The 17536-nt window shown below is 41.6% G+C and overlaps 1 protein-coding gene across 1 annotated transcript in view; it reads right to left on the bottom strand.

Moving 5' to 3' along the window:
• AGBL4 (AGBL carboxypeptidase 4) overlaps positions 1 to 17536 on the bottom strand; it is an 880299-nt gene that overhangs the window by 85011 nt on the left and 777752 nt on the right. The window contains exon 10 of the mRNA XM_041421668.1: positions 7973 to 8125. Within this exon, the coding sequence (XP_041277602.1) occupies positions 7973 to 8125 (153 nt within the window). The remainder of the gene's footprint in view (positions 1 to 7972; positions 8126 to 17536) is intronic.

Below are 17536 nucleotides of genomic sequence, written 5' to 3'. Positions count from 1 at the left end.
TGGGTCAGCCAATGCTATTTCCATGGCTGTGTTTCACAACTGAGCCTAACTACTCCTAAAAATCCCCATTCCAAACCCAGTAAAACTGCCCACATTTTACTTATTCTATACTTAAGAAATAAACACTTTACCTACTGGAGTAAACTGGGATTGTGCATACAAGTTGTTTCATGTTTTTCAGTGATCAACACCAGCAATGGCTAATTGTAGTCAGGACTCATTTACAGCATCACCAGAGCTGGCTGCTGATGCTGCTCTTAGAGATGAAGAGAAATGTTTTTTTCAAAAGCAGGTCTGACCTCTATGAGCCCTCAACTCAGTGCCCCAAAAAAAAAAAAAAAAAAAGTGGTAATAAAAAAGTTAGTGCTCTAGAAAGAAAGGAATGGCACACTTGTCGTCAAGGAAGAATAGACGTGCCATTGGGAAATGGACTGGAGCCCAGGCAGTGTCAAATCCGTCTCAGAGAGCAGTTTTACAGTATTAGCTATAACTCACTCACTCTTATTTTCTAGAATGCTTTATTGAAGTCTGCAAAAGTTTGAGAAAGGGCACAGAAATGCACTGGCTTTGGAATCTTTGCTGCAGACAGAGCTGATTCCTGCCATGATGTGTCCAGCTGTCACTGCTTTGACCCTGCCAAACTGTCTTACAAGCAAAACTTAACCTCCTTACTTCTCTGGAAGCACTGAGCAAACTTCTCAATTCAAAAGCCAACTTAACTCTCTTAACTCTGTTATAGACTGGAAAGTAGATATGTTGGTGTGGTTTGGGATTTTTTGGGTATTTTTTGGTGTTTTTTGTGACTGTCATCAACTCCATGCCAACTGTGTCTGGAGACTTGGAAATCATGGCATTTGGGAGGCTGCTACCAGGCAGGCTTCTTCCAATTTATTTAACAAGCTACAGTCAGCATCAATCCCTAAAGCAGACAGCTGATCTGAAGGAGGGAGCAGGCAAAGAGGAAGATTCTGGGAGAAGAGGTGTGATGAAATGGGAATAGAGCTCAAAATTACTCCACGATTCATCTCACCTTGCAGCTTAGCTGTGTTTCTGATGCACAGGAAGAAAACTTGTTTCATCTCAAAATCAATTATGACTACTGAAATCTGGGAAAAGGAGGTTTAGAAAAGTTCAGGATCATTTCAAAGAGGAATTCCATTGTTTGAAGTTTTTCCAGGTCCATAAGGAACAGGCAGATTGGACTGATAATTCCTGTGAATAGGGCTCACTCACTCTCACAGAAGGCTCTGCAGTTGACAGCATTTTCATGACTTCTGTGCCTGGTAGAAAACACTGAGGTGGGCAGAAAATTTGGGTTTAGCTGGGGAATATTCTCTGGTCTAGAGTTTGATTTGCAGAAGTCTGAGGAAAGGCATGCAGAGGAGACCTGGAACAGTTTGACCTGCACCAAGAATGTGTGAATACCTAAAACTGAAACTTGAAGACCAAACACCTTCGAGTCCTAAAAGATTTTTAATCATTCTCTTCCCTGTTTCTTTTTTGCCTCCTTCCTCCTGCTCAGTGGATATCAATGCAATCACCCTTTCTTAGAGGCAGCCTCACTGTTGTAGCAGTACCATGAACACAACCTGCCTAGCACCACATTCTCAGGCTTTAAAGTACAATTCTCCTCAGAGAAATAACAGTTTAAAGGTACATTGTCACCACACACACATCTGCTCCCTGAGGGGCTATATTATCCCTCTAATGTGCAGTGAAGGAATACCAGATCTTTCCCCCTCCCAAGTGTCCTTCAGTCATGCCTGCTTAAGCTTACTGATAAAAACACATATTTGCATGGTCATTAGGAGAGAGGTTGGAAGGAGGGAGCTTTATAAGCTCTCAGTTTATGCCTCAAGACCAAAAATACCAAATTAGCTCTTTTTTTTTTTTTTTTTTTTTTAGGAAATTCTGCAGCTAGAAAAGTAACTGGCTTTCATGCTTCAGGGTTTCAGCTGTTCACCTGTGAGAAGTACAATAGCTGCACTTTTTACTGCTCATTAATATCTGTGCTCTGCTGTACAGCTCCAGGACTGATGGAGGTCTCTGCATCTTGAACCAGCACCAGTGCAGGGATTTGGCCTGCATTTCCCATTCCCCAGAATCCTTCCCCACGTGCTCCTAAACTGGTTGTATTCCCAGCTCCCACCTCCTCTGGTGCTACAGCTCTGAAGTTGGTTATTGAATTTGCTGGCTTTGGCACAGCAGCTAACATGACTGGGATCCAAATCAAACCAGCAGCTCTTCTGAGAGACAGCTCCTTCAACAACACCTGCGGCCAAAAAAAGCAGGGTGGAGATGGCCTGAGACCTTGAGAGAGCCAGGCAAAGGTTTACCCACAGAGCTGGGCAGCCCATCACAGCTCACCTGGAAAGAACAAGAGGAGGAGGCAGATTCCACCCCATCCTCAAAGCAAACCTCAGAGTTCCTTGTTACTGGATCTGCCATCCTGAACACACACCTCCAGAGTGTATATCCCAAATCATCCTTCCTCAGGTCCTCTCAGCTCCTCCTTTAGTGGGCCTGCATCTCCCCATCACCTCAAGTTCACTTAACCACAAGTGACAATGTCACCTACTCAAACATTATCCTGTCACCCATTACCCAGAGTTAGGCTGGAACTTCTCTCCCTTTTAAGAGCCCACCCAAGCTGTGACTAGTGATGCACACAAATAGGGGATCTGAAAATGTGGCAGGTTAATAATGAAGGAAAGGCCTGCTTTACCCCTCCCTGTTTCTTTTACTAACAGCAGCCTCTGCTTCTCAGAGCACCTCCTCCCCCAAAGATGCCAATGGTGGCATTTCCTAGTCTAAGCTCTACAGAATAATCACACTGTTTAGAAAATAACTCAAGTCTCTGGAGTTCTCACTTTCTCCATTTGTCAGTAGAAAACGAGACATTTCCTCAAAATATACAATAAAATAGCCTCTAGCAATAGCCTGCAATGCTTCTCTTTACAATACTTTTATGAGCGTGAGCGTGGTCTCCTGGGAGTGCTTTCATAATCATTTATACAAATGACAGAAAACTAGGACAATGAGAAGAAAAAGGAAAATACAGCCATCATGCACCCAGTTGCTTTGAACAGTTTGCAGAAAAAGTGGTTTTCTCTGTGACAAAGAGTTCTCCTCATTTGCAGGCCTAAATCAGGGGATCACAACCTTCCTAAGGTGGGACAGGATGCTGATCCCAGAGCAGTGCAGCTCATTGCTCACACTCTTTCTTGGCTCTCTCACTACTCCAGGACAGTTCTCTGAACCAGAGGTGTATTCTACATACATTAAAATATCATGTGGTTAAAAAGGTAATACCCAAAAAGATATCCTGCCAAGGGGACAGGTGTCCAGTTCTTAACTACCTTCCTGTCCTTCCTTCACTGCACAGTTTGTCCCATCTGAGGGAATTTGTGGTGTTCTGCACGAGAGGCAGCTTGCAGGAGAACCTACAGCAGCTCCTTTCACTGCTGCTGCTCTGGGAGGCTGTCACCTGCTCCCCAGCAGGTTGACATTAGGTAAGACTAATGTTGGTCTTTGAAAATAAACCGTAAAATTGCTATGAAAACTTGTTTCTTCTGTTTACATTCTAAATTTCTACCTGTGAGGGGATGGAGAAGGGGCTGTCGACTCCTATATGCACATACAACAAGGCAAGATGGTACTGAAATAAAATCCATTTGTTCCTACACTTCCCCCCCCCCTCCTTTTCTTTTCAATACAATTTCAATCCTCTGTACACAAGGAGGGGTGAACTGGTGCAGCACAACATAATGGAACAGTTTCATTTCGCTGAGACTCTCCAAAAGGCAGAGTCCTTGTGAGACCAAAGCCTGTAACACTGAGAAGGACAGACTGTAAAGTCTGTTCCCTGTGCCACCAGAAACACATTTCCTGTCTTGGCTCACCCAGGCCCCAGAATAAATAAATAAATAAATAAATAAATAAATAAATAAATAAATAAATAAACAAATTTATGGAGCAACACGTCCAAGAAGCAGCAAGTAGAAATGCATCCCAGAGGGGTGCTAAAGTATATAATAGCTGTATTTGTCTTCCTGGATATGCCTTGGTACAACACTACAAAAAAAGGAGGAAGGATCATTTGTTGTGCTCAGGTTTTAAGAGATTTCTGAGTAGATCTGTTAAGCTTGCATTATGTTAACAAAACCTACCTGAACACAGCAGCTTTTGCCTTTCTGGGACAAGAGTCTTTTTTTACCAAAACAGCAGAGAGGCACTTAAGAAGTGGTGATGCAAGTGAGCACGGATTTTACTTCAGGATAAATTCCAGGCAACTTTTCTACTGCTTCCTCTTTCTTGTCCAGCTATATACAAGCTGGGTTTTTTGTTATTTCAGAACAGACTGCAGGGATTTGATCATTCAGTGTTCATATTACTGCCTCAAGCACTTGCACCAGCACTGCCTTCAGAGGGAGTTATCCAGCCAGGGAAAATCACAACAGCCCAGAGAGGCTGCCATAGGATGGAGGAGGTTTGTTGGAACAAACATATCTTCCCTAAGAAAGCTTGGATGGGGGGATGCTGTGAAAATGAGAATGGCAGACCTGGAGTTTGTGGATCAAAGAAAGTCAGGCAGAAGATATAAAGAGATTAAAACATTTTTCTTCGTTGCTCTGTGTTTGATATCCAAACTAAAAACAAACAACAGAACAAAACACACCACAGAAAGTACTAGTGTAAATCATTCCATATCTGCATCTTCTCATGCTGCTGAGACAATGATAGTCTCTAAAATATGTTTTATGTCACAGTGTTATGGCATTGGAGCTAACAACATGCTTCCCTAAGGGAAACTGGGTGGGTTGCTGACTAGAGACTTCACTCTTGAGGGTGAGCTTGGTATAAAACAGGGAACTGCTGACAAAGAAACAAGACTAGCACTTGGGACATCCAAGTTTTATTCTCCAATTTCTTCAAGCAAATAATTTCTCACCCACTTGTTATGTCTTTCTCAGCATGACTGGAAGCTTTTAGGGTTGTGGACTTCCTCAGCAGCTACCCAGCATAGTGGGACCCCAAGTTTTCATCAGGATCTTTGGCTAACCCTGGCACACAAAGGTCAAACTGTTTCTAAGGAAGGTTCAGCTGGGAGGCTGAATACAAGAAAATTAAATGAGAACTCAAACATGTCCCAAGTGCCACCAGTTCACAGTCCAAAGGAAAAAAAAAAAAAAAAAAAGAAACCAAATTGACTGGATCAGGCCAAGTACCTCTGGCTGGTCTTTATCCTTTAACTGAAAAGAAAAGCAGTCTTTGCAGTGATAAAACCGCCCAAGAATGGCTGCAGTTGTTTCTTTTAAATGAACCAGAGAGAACAGATGGTGTCCTCTCATACTGTCACAAAGGTCAAAATTAACCACCTCTATGACTAGCAGGTTCTTGAAATGCTCAGATGCTTGTGTCTGGTCCTTACGACTAATCCACTCTCCCAAACAAGAAAGGTCAAATGAAGAACATCCCTACAAAAACTGCAGCTACTCCAAGCCATGGCTGATGTGTAATGCACTCAGACATGGTGTCAACAGCTGCTCCTAAAATGCAATGAGTCAGTCTTTCAGAAGAGCATGCCAGCTTTCACTGTTAGAGCTTTCATATGGATTACATTTACTCCCCATTATTTAAAAATATCCTTCTTAAACATTGAAAATATAAAATGTTTTCCTTACTTATTTTGTCCCTTTTGCCCAGGCAGCTGCCCAAGAATGTCTCATGTATTTATCTGGGAGCAAAACATCCTAGACCTTTTTTCACTTTCCTTATCTAGTGCTGACAGATAAACCAAAGGAAGGCCTCTGTTTTCTGAAGTCATGTACAAATGAAGAATTTCTAGTCCCTTTCACAACTTATGCCTCTGAACCACAGTCAGCTTTCCAGAGAGCTTTTTGCCCAACAGGGCACAGAGACACTGGGTGACTCTCCTTTGGTCCTATAACAGGCGTGTGGGTACAAATCCCCTATCCATCCCCTACTCTAATCACCAACCTCCCTTGGATACTGTCATTTCAATAAAAAGGCCTATTGGAAATGACAGGTGAAGAAAGCAGCCCAGGCATGAAATGCACTCTAAAGTATATTAATAGAAGGTTGCCAGACGAAATGGCACAAGGCATTTGATCGCATCATCTTAGGCTTGTTGTTCATGCTCCTTTGCATCTGGCTGTGTGATTCCTGCCAGATTCTTGGCTGTAGGAGCAGAGGAGGATTTGCCTGCCTTCCCTAACCCGTGCCGGGCTCAGCTGCAATCATGCAGAGCACTGAAAGAAATCCCTTTGAGTTGGGATTCATTCCGAACATGTAAAACCCAAATGACTGCTTCTCCAAAGTGAATCCCATTTCACAGCAAGTAGGTTATTAGTGTGGAACTCCATACAAGTAGCCTGCATTCAAAAGCCCTCTGCATTATTAATAGAAGATGAGCTTTTGACATCAAAGGAGAACCATTATGTATGCTAAACGGTGGCAAAAATTGTACCCGCACTTCAAACCTTTTCAGTGCTTTGTCCCTTGTAAATCAATCAAGGTTGACAGATGCTTTAAGGAGAGTAATCTTTTCAATGATACTGTCAATGGATAACATAATGGAACATTGTCTCTGTGCTGTGTGAAGACATGGAGCTAGTCAATTATGGACAACACTTCATGCAGCCGCCAGTTTTCACTTGAAGTGCTGCTGTTGAAGTATTATAATCCCAACAAATGGCCGCAGCAGCATACAATGTAAATGAGACCTCCTGAAGCTTTGGAAAATTCATTAGTAACAACAGTGGTCCATTCCCACACTTTCAAACACCAGCCTGGTAATGTTAACGATGCACTTCCCCCCTTCCCTTTGAGCAGGCAGTAGGGCATATTTACATACACTATTTTAAGTCTTCAGCATGTTTTTCCCCCCATTTTGGATTCCTTTCCTCTCTTTACCTGATATTTCCAACTAGTCACATAACCCACATGGCTGGAGGCTGGAAGCAAGACAACAGACCTTCCTACTTGGGGACATGTTGTCACTTCATACATCTGAGACACTTTGTGGCTGTTCCTTTTTCCAACACTTCTGTCTGCTCAGCTGCTCTGGGAAGAATGGCCTGGAGGGATGGCAGGGGAAAAGCTTCCAGCCTCAAGAGACCAGTGGGATGTCAGAGGGAAGCTGAATGCACCCAGTGCCAGCAGCACCTGGGTGGAACTCTGCTCGAGAGTCAAAAGGGAGAGGCTGTGCTGTTTATTTAGCTCTTGGCTTCTATTTCCTACATCATCTTCTCAAAGATTTTCCCTTTGTCAAGCAAGGGTTGTGCTAAGAGGAACACTTAATCTCCCACAGTAGCAGAGAGAAATCCCACACTTGAGCACAGAATCTCTCAGCTCCTATCAACTGCAGGTTTTCATTGCTATGATCTGTGAATGCCCCTTACCCCTAATGTGGTTTTGAAACAACCAGCTGCAGACCAGAAACTCAATCACTGAGGTCTCCTTGGGTAAGAACAAGCTGTTCCTTGAACCCAATTTCCCCTTTCCCACTCTCCAAGCTGTAAGTATTGGGCAATTGAAAATCCTCTTGCAGAACAGTTTTCTATGGTAATATCAAAGAATTTCAAAATTATACATTCCCTTTGCCACAACTTTCAACAGATGTTACCTAACCTTTTCTTTCAAGCTGATTAATTTCATTTCTATTTGCTAGCATATCATTATTTAGAGTATACAAGTAAAATCTTTGACAAATTAATATAAGCATTGGAACAATAAATATGATCCAGTTGATCAAAAGACAAAAGATGTGACAGGGTGTGCCAGTAATTCAGAACCAAAGGTTATTAAACAGAAGATGAAAAACCTGCTTTTTTTTCTTGTGTCTGATGACATATATAAGATCACAACTTACCACTGCTGGATAAGGTAAGTATAAGAGGGAAAAAAAAAAAAAAAACTAGGAAAAGATAATTAAGAAAAACTGACTTACATAAGAGAAGTCTTCGGCATTCTGACAGAGTAGTTTGGGAAAAACAGCCTGTCGCTGAAATCTTTCCTCATCTTCAAAGATGTTCCCATACATGAAGCCATTCATCATGGTGGAGTGGGCATGGATGTCGATATAGAACTCCAGGTTAATCTTCTGTTGAGGGAAAACAACAACAACAAAACATTCAGCACGAGATAAATCATAACTGAGTTATGCAGGCGAAGCCTCCCATAAATCCAGTCCTGCCATTCTTGAACCCATCCATGGTTCCAGCATCAGGGAGCCACGCTGAAGATCACACTGTGATGCACACAACCATTCCTGCCTCTCTGTGGGGGCATGTGAAATACAACAAAGGACCATGACAGACATTTCTTTACCTTTTTTTAGAATATTGGAACATTCTGCACAGGACACTGTGCAAAATAGAGCCAAACCATCCTTCATTGTGATACAGGGCTTACTGCCAGTGATAAAAATATGCACCTTCCACTTCTAGAGCACTATTATTTGGGCATAGCTTTGCCATCTCTGCACAGTTCTGCATTGAATTATGCAGATGTTCCCTTCTGCCAGGTGAAACAGGCTCAAAATCCTGTAAAAAAGACTCCAGTATTTCCTGTGCAGTTTATTTCTTGTGTATAAGGAGAAATACTGCAAATGTTTTGTCTTCCTCTCCTTCCTAGCAGTAACTCTCCAAAGAAAGTGCCTGGAATAGCTCCCTGCTTGTAGCTCCCTACAGGATTCTGCACCAACTCTTTAAAGGAAGACAGCAGGACCCTCTAGCACAGAAGTGCCTGCTCTGCCCATACCCTTCCCATGGCATCAGCAGGAAAGAGGGAATGTTCACCTGGATCCCTACACACAGTGCCATCGGCAGCACTGTCCAGCACTAAAGAGTGACACCAGAGCAGATGCCACTGAATTACCCAGTTCCCCCAAATTCTTACAACTTCTGGACCCGAACAAATGACATGACAAGCCCATCCCTGTCACCTGGCCAGCACAGGGCCACTGGCTGGTGCCCAGATCTCAGATGTCCCTGCCTCAGGAGAGGGATGGAGAAGAGCTCTGCTGGCAGCAGGATGCTCATGGTGCTTCTCCTTGAACTGCAAAACAGCAGGAAGCTCTGCAGCCCCGGGCACACAAAGCTAGCTGGGCTGCTGGAGATCACTGAGCTAGGGGACATTCCCTGTGACAGGAAGGCAGGTTGGGCTGGGCAGTTCATGTGGCAGCAGTGTCAGATCTTCTAGAGCCTCTGATGGGGGGAGAACATCATTTGGTATGTGACACTAATATAATACAGATTTACTTTCCCCTGGCAGGAAACCAGTGTATAATACACAGCGACTGCTTAGTTTAATTAAACAGCCTAGAGAGAGTAATAATGTATCTTATTAAGCCTCTGCTATGTTAAAATGTTAGCTAATGCAATATCAATATCTGACCATGCTTCATAGGAAAGGGAACATTTGATTGTGTTTGACTCTAATACAATAAATTGTTTGCTCCTGCCAAAACATTCTGCTGTGCTATAGAGGAGCAAGCCTGCAATAAAGCACACATCTGCTATTTGGAGATACAGCACTGAGGAGAAAGATTAGCATTGACAGGATGAAACACCACACAGGATTTTCTTCCTCTCCAAGCATACAGAAATTAAAAACCAAGATTAAGTAATACTATTTTCATGAGATAATTTCCCCATCACAAACAGAATTTGATGAGATCAGATGCACACTGGCATATCACCATAAAACAGAACATGTTGTAGAGTCTCAAAACAGTGATTTGATGAAGTGAGCAGATAATCTAGTTAAACTGGGTATTTGTAAAGCATGAATGTCCTTCACACAGAAGTCAGTGACCTAAGTCATACTTATTTTAGAACAACCAGACAGAATTCTTTATAGGAACATAGTTCCTAACATAAAATAATCGAGAAGCACAGTGATATATATATATATATATATAACAATAGACTAGAATAATTTGTGACTTAAGGCAAATAAAATTGCTGGTGTAAAATGCATGATTTATGGTATGTCATGGTGTACTTATTCATTCATAGTTTTGAAGTTGTTTCCAAAAGTAGATGGCCACAAACAGAGATGCAGAGGCACAGATTACTAAGATAATTTTCCACAGGCTCTCCAGCAAGAAATTCACCTGCAGAACATGAGTGACCTGAGCCTCAGCTTAGTATTCAATTATCAAGTTATCCAGTCTAACACAGTGTCACTGGAATATTTTCTAAACCCTCCTAGGACCTTCAGTCAAAAAAATTGTTGGTAGAAATGTCACAGAGAATATCAGAAAGTCTCCTGGTGAGCTGAAATTTCCTTGAAGATCTTTTTTGCTCACCAAAACCATTTTCAAATAATCTGGTTGATGGGTTATTTGTGAGGGAACTGTGTCCTTCACAGATGTCCCCCCCACCTAAAGATTAAGCTTCCAGATCCCTTATTTGGAAGCTGTGACATTAAACAGGTAGCTCATCACCCAAACAAGTGTTCAAAAACATTTTTCAAGTCATCCATTTCAAGATAATTAAAAAGTAATTTCTGAAGTTAGCTCACAATGATTATTCAGCTGGGGTTTTTTTCTGGCCTTTGTTCCTTAGCCTCCAACTGAACGTATAAAAATCTCTATTTCACATATTCCTGTGCACTAAATTTAGTCCAAACTTGCAACTGCCCATCCTATTCAGCATGTTTTTAAACATTGCTGGAGTAATTGCTGGTTAGATGTACTATTTCCAGACACTGCTGTGTGTGAGCAGAACAGCATTTCAGTGGTTCACATTTCTCCTCCTCATATTCATTGCTTTATCAAAGGGAAACATGTTCAGCATTCTCCATTACAGAACAAAATAATTCAGTGCATTGTTGATATAACACATGAGTTCCTAATGGAAAAAGTCCTCTTATTCCCAGACACAAAGTTATTGTGGCCTTAAAATGGACAATAACAGCCCAGTCACTGGGACATTAAAAGTTTGCCACCTTGTGCCTCAAGTGGTAAACCAAGCAGCGGACAATTTGTTGGCAGTCAAGCTTCACGAGAATTATGCTATGCTCCTGAACAATAATGATATTTCTGTTTCCTCTTTAGAGCCATAGATATCCATAGGTGCTTTACATGTAGGAACTGTTTCCCCCACTGCCACACAACAAATTTAAGCAGGGGAATAAAGTTTTCTATTTCAGTTGAAGTTCTCTGGAAGATTTTGATATAATTACTAATCTCCAGCAATTCAGGTAGGATCACAGAATTAACATTTTATGGAATATGTAATGTCACCTACTGATGGAAATTTCAGCAAAGTCAGCAGAGAGGTGACCTCCTGAAATTGTTGCTCTTGGAGATAGGGGAACTTTAGTGGGAGATTGAAGTAAATAAACTTGTGTTTGCATTTACATGAGCACATGCAAACACACTTAACCCACTGCTATCTGCTGTCATACCCCAGGGGTATCTGCCAGTACCTACACACCACAACCCACCCCCATCAGGGCTTCTCTTGCTGCAGCACCTGCAAGTGAGAGGGGGAATAAATTTAGAAGTGGTTCAAAGTCTCATATTCACATTTTCTTTATGCAGAAAATAATGAATAACTAGGCTCAAACGGCTCTGGGTGCCACAGCTGCCTTCTGAGAGACTTACCAGTTACATCCTACAATATGATACTAAACTCATCATTTTCTGCTTTAGAGGTAGAATGCAAAATGATTCAGATGCCTTATAAAAGTCATCATGCAATTTAATTCTCTCAAGTGCCTTTTCTTTGTGCTTACAAGCAGTGGCAGAGTTTTCCTCTCTCACACTGTTTCTTAAGTAAAGCTGTAATTACCTGGATGACCCAGGTTACAGAGCTCCAGAAAACAAAGGCACACTTGGTTTTTCTTTTCTCTGAGTCTCAAAACAGAAATCACTTACTAGACTGACAGAGACAATGATTGAACCCCACTTCTTTGGAAAGAAAATATTCTCTCCCTTGAAAAGAATGTTTTTTATCTCTTCTTGCCACTTACCATATAAACCTAGCATAAATAAACAAGCAAATTAATTTCTGCTCCAAAGTTCATTTGAATCCCTGTTGTTGTGACATGCACTTTCCTACTGAGTCAGTCTGAAGTTTCTGTCAGCTTGAGAAATGTACATATAAATTAGGGGGTGGTGAAAATGAAAGAAATAATGAAGTAAGAAAAAGAACTCGCATTGTCAAGAGAGGAAATAGTTAAAGTAGTATAGAAGCTGGTTCATGACAGCACAGAAAGTTTTGAGAAAATATATTCTCACTTGTCTGCATTTTTACTTCCTTCACTGAATGCCTTTTGGAAGGTCAGTAATTAAAGAGTAAAGAAAAGAACTATGTTAATAGCCAGTGCTGATGCTACCAAACTTAGACTTTGAACAGTGCAATTATGATTTTTACGAAAACAGAGGTTTAATAAATAAATAAATAAAAGTCAGTAAATGCTGTAATAAAAGGATAAATGTGCATTGAGCCCAGAACATGAGCCACTAGAGAGACAAGTGATGCAGGAAGAAGCCAGCTCTGTCCACCAGCTGTCACTACAATATGGATTTTATTAATTCTTGGGCATAGCAATTGGTTTAGAGAGAGAAGCATCCAAAAGCCTTCTCCACTCCAATATTTCATATAGGGGATGGGATAAACTCCTTGAAATGTTTTTTACAAGCTACTAAAACCATGGACTGGCATTTGTTGCAAGGAAGGGAACAGCCTCCAGGCAGACTTTGTGCTCTTGCTGCTAAACCACTGTTTGGAGTAAATGGACATTCAACAGCTGGCCTAGCAGATGGAGTTTGCCCCTTTTCATTCAGAAGACATTCAGAAATTCCCAGAAGAATGGCTCCTTTGATGCTTCCTCAGGTATCTTTCCAAAGAAAAATTCCTCAAAAGAATCTCTCAAAAGAAAATTTTGCACGTGTCTCTAAGATATCCCTTTTGACATAAACACATTGCTACCTCAGGATTACTTATTTTGGCAATGCTTACAGTGGTGACACCAGAAAACACAGAGCACAACGTGCTCCTAAGGAAAATGAAGGAAAACTGACCATTCAGCATCACATGGCAGGCAGTCCACATTCAGCTACAAAGCAACCACTCCCTTTCAGCCCGATTGAATTGTGCCCCATGCTTTGAATTGCTCCTGGGAGATGTGTGACACTTGTCTCCTTCTGGCTTTCCAAGGGAGCATGAAGTGGGATTCAAACTGCCTGGATATGGGATGCACATTTTCAAGCTTGAAATGCCTGCATTTGGATGCCTGGTAAGATGGATTTTACCCAAAATACTTTTCTTAGCTCTACCTTCTCCCCATATTTCCCCTGCCACCCTAAAAAAGCATTAAATTCTTCCACATTTTCCTCTGCCATCCTTTACATAATCTTTGACAAGTTAGGCCAGTTTTCTCAGACAATGCAAGCCACACCTCATCAAAGGCACTATTTCAGATTTATACCACTCCCCTTTTGTAACCATAGGGACAACATCTTTCTCCTTCCATTCATCATCTCACGGACCACCTGCTCATTCACCTCTGTAAACACCATGGCAACAACAGCAATTATTTACACAAGAAATTAATAGTAGGAAAGGGAGTTACTATTTTTAAAATCCTTCAGAAAAACTGGTTTCTTCATCTTGATTCCAGAGAAAGGAACATGCCAGTTTAGAACCACTCTTGTTCTCATCGATATGAAGCACAAAAGACAATTTTGCTTTTTCTGTAGACACCTTTACAGCCTGACAATGTCTTTTAAGTGTCCCTGCAGAAGCAGCTTGCCAACAATGATGTGCCACTAACTCTGCATGACCTTCCAGCAACTCTTCATAACACTTCAAGCATTTTTTTACAGAACATTTCAATGATATTCCAGGAGCTGTTGTCTCTCAGAATGAACCACTCCAACCCAATTGCTATTCAAAAGTAACTATTTACCAACCCTGTTTCATGGCAAATAATGATAAATAATGATACCTCTTGATGGTAGGAGTAACCTGGCATGACTCCCTGGAGCCTCAAAGTGGATGAAGAAGAGACTTCTGTTTGTCTGTGGTTCAGAAAAAGGATGGAAGCCCATCAGTACTGCTTTCCTGCCTGCCTTAAAAAGTAAGGGATGCTTTTATCCACAGAAGAACAGGAACTTGAACCCTACTCTGGTGTGCCCAGCAGTTGCCCCAAAAGGAGCTAAACTCAGAGTCCTGGCCTCAGAGTGGGAGGTCAGCAACATGCATATTCTGATCCTGGCTTGTTATCTGCTCGCTTCTCTCACCTGCCAGTGCAGATAACAACACCTCCTGAGGATTAGCTGACGTTTGGAAAGCACTTTGAAGGTATAAAGCATCACAGTGCATGCAAGTTAAGTGTTAATTCATCTGCCAGGCCGATTGGCTCTGACCCCTCTGCAGAGACACCCAGTTAATGTCAGCTCTAGCAGTTTTTGCATTCAGGCACCTGTCCACCAGCCCCTGGACTGAAGCCAGCAATTCACACAGGACACAGAAGAGCCGTCAGATGGCAGCAACATTTGGTCATGACAGGCCTGAATTGGATTTGAAAGGGTGACCTGGAGGTGAAAGGCTCCATCAAGAAGCCACTGCTGTTCAAATGCATATTAAATTAGAGAGGCTCCAAAGAGACAATGTTAAGACCCAGATCAAGTTTAGGCAAGACTTTTGGCTCGGCTGCATGGACAATTCTTGTATAATTTTTACCCTAAATGATTATGACCAGAAGATATACTCTTATGGATTTAGGGTCTGACCTCAAGCCAAAACTAGAAGTGTGAGTCTGAAGAAGGACAGTCCTTGTTCTGTCTCCTCCTTCCTCTGTCCTTCATAGGAAGCAAACATGCACATACACTCAGCACCATTGTTTTTTGACCTTCACAATTTCTGAAATCTTTCCTTGCATGAATAATTAGAACGAAAAAGCAGTGGGACTGAACAGGGTCTTGGGGCATTACCTCACCCCAAACTTTGCTGGTTTTACTGGGCTCTACCCATCTCTGCCCACTTGTGTGTCACCCACAGAACAATTTAGAAATTAGAATTAGAAACAGAACAATTAGAAAATGCTTTAGAAATCCTACCTTGCTCACTCCTCTGCTTCTGAAGAGCATTGGCTCTACAGAAAGAGGGCTCTTCAGAAAAGACAAGTGGCAAAAGAATCAAGAGCTTTTTAGAAGAGGAAAGAAATCATCTTCTATAAAAGAGAATAAAAGAAAGAATAAAAGAAAGAAAGCAAGATGGAAAGAGAGAGTAGAGGAAAGGCAGAGAGAAGCTGAGGCAGTAACTGTTACTTATTCTCTTATAATTAAAGCAAGAAAATTAGGTTATGAAACAGAAATATCTAAATGACCATGTTTTCACTGGATGATTAAATTTAGCTGTGGTCTGGTTGTGAAGGTTCTCTCAGCTGAAATGCTCCCAGTGGCTGTATTGAAGGTTTTAGCATGCCTTGGTGCTGTTCCTTAGACAGCAACTTGCTTGCTGTGTGACAATACACAAGTCATTTAATATCTTCAGGCATCATTAATTGCTGCTTATATGCCTGCAACTATATTAAGGTCAAGAATTCCTGTTCAACTATTCACTTCATAGCAGTATTAATAGCTTTGTGTTTTACCACTAACTTTTAATTATACCTCAGAAGAACCCTCGAACCAAGGAGCACAGACTTTACAAGTACATAAATAAGGCCCAAAGACATTGCCTGCTTCTCCTCTAATTACAAAGGCAAAGAGTGGTAGACTAAAAACAATGGCTAGGAGTTATGGCTCCCTGTCCCCTAATTTCCTAGGAACTCTTGCAGTTGGACAAATTGTGTGTAGGCAAATCAAACTCTTTGACTACCAGTTTCTCTAGTATCTCAAACAATATATATAATTATTCACTATTTCGTACTAAATAAGTAGCAGCTGGCAGAATATAAAGTCATCAGGCAGAAGACCAAAGGCAAACAAAATGAAGTGCTTTTTAAATTAGCTTATACTGCAGCATTCACTGCCACCAGATTTTGGCCAAAAAACCCCCACAGGTTAAGAGAAAGATCAATTAGATAAATTCAAAGAAAAATTATATTATTACACTCCAAGAAGTGAACACAACTCCTTGAACATTAAATTCCAAATTACTTATTATCAGAAGCCTTGCTCTCTTCTTAGTCTATCCCTTCGCATCTGCAATAATATTCTGAGCCAAACAGACCTTGGGTTTTTATGCAGCATCACCGTTCTTATTTTCCAATTACACCTTAATTTATGCTGCAGAATGAGACTTCTGTAGTTCTTAAAAAGGTAAAGTGTTGATTGGTGGTGAAATGTATGTATATTTCTACAGTTCAAACTAAATCTCTAAAAAGAGATTAGACAAATTACTCTAAGGTAGATCCTGATCTATATAAAGTTTTCAGCTCAACAAACCCTAAAACAGAGCTATAAGCTGGACATCAAAGGTAAAGGTACATTTTACAAATGTAAAATATTTTAAAGAGGCTCCTGAATTTTCACACCTACCCAGAAAACTGGATTAGTTGGACCTTTAAGATGACCTGTAAGGATTGCTTTCATTTTACACAGATCTGCATGGAGTAAAAGAAGCAAAAAGCCATACCTGGATGGCAACTGCAAACCTGCTCAGTCAGGTGGGAGGACACAACACTGCCAGTGTCATGCAGAGGTTAGGTGGGCCTCCACTTGCTTGAGAAGGCAGGAGGGCAGTGGATGGGCATTGTGCACATGCTTTACCAGGGGACTGACAGCTGAAAGCCAAACCAGCTATTTCTGTTCACCCTCCCGGCACAGCCCGGCCACAGGCAGGAGCTGTCCATGGTCATTATTCTTACTCTGTTCCCTCGCCAGTTGAGCCTTTCTGTTCCTCCCTTGTGCTCAGGGTGAGCAGCAAGCACATCGAGGAAGAGATAAAAGTGAAAGCTGATAAACAGGAACACAACGACACCAAAAGAGATTAGGGACTATACAGCAGACATAAATACTGAGGGGAGGGACAGCATGCAAATATCAAACAGAACTGACCCTGGTGTCGTCCTGCTGACCCATGATTCATCCACGGTGGGGAAAACAGGTTTTCTTGGCTTTGTCCTACTCAGAGACAGCTCAGCATAACATTTTGTACCAAACTGTGGGATGTTTTCTCTGAGCTTTACATCTAGCAGTATTTATGGTCTGCACAGTGCTATAAAAGCTAAAATGTAATGCACATTTTGGAAGGGTCTGCCGTTACAACTGAAAGCACAACATATCATGCCTTTTCCAGGGCATTTTATCAGCATCAGTTGTATTTGAAACTTTTTTCTCCAAAATTCCTCTACTGCTACTTGGCCAAGAGATGTCCTGGGCTGCACCAAAAGCAGTGTGGCCAACAGTCAAGGGAGGTGATTCTTCCCTTGTACCCTGCTCTTAACATCTCACCTGGAGTGCTCTGTAGAGTTCTGGGGCTCCCAATATAAAAATGACACAGAACTGCTGGAGCAAGTCCAGAGGAGACCACAAAGATGCTCAGAGGGA

The sequence above is a fragment of the Onychostruthus taczanowskii genome, unplaced genomic scaffold, assembly GCF_017590055.1.
Source record: "Onychostruthus taczanowskii isolate IOZ18803 unplaced genomic scaffold, ASM1759005v1 scaffold7, whole genome shotgun sequence".
NCBI lineage: Eukaryota > Metazoa > Chordata > Aves > Passeriformes > Passeridae > Onychostruthus > Onychostruthus taczanowskii.
This window is presented reverse-complemented; position numbering and strand designations above follow the sequence as displayed.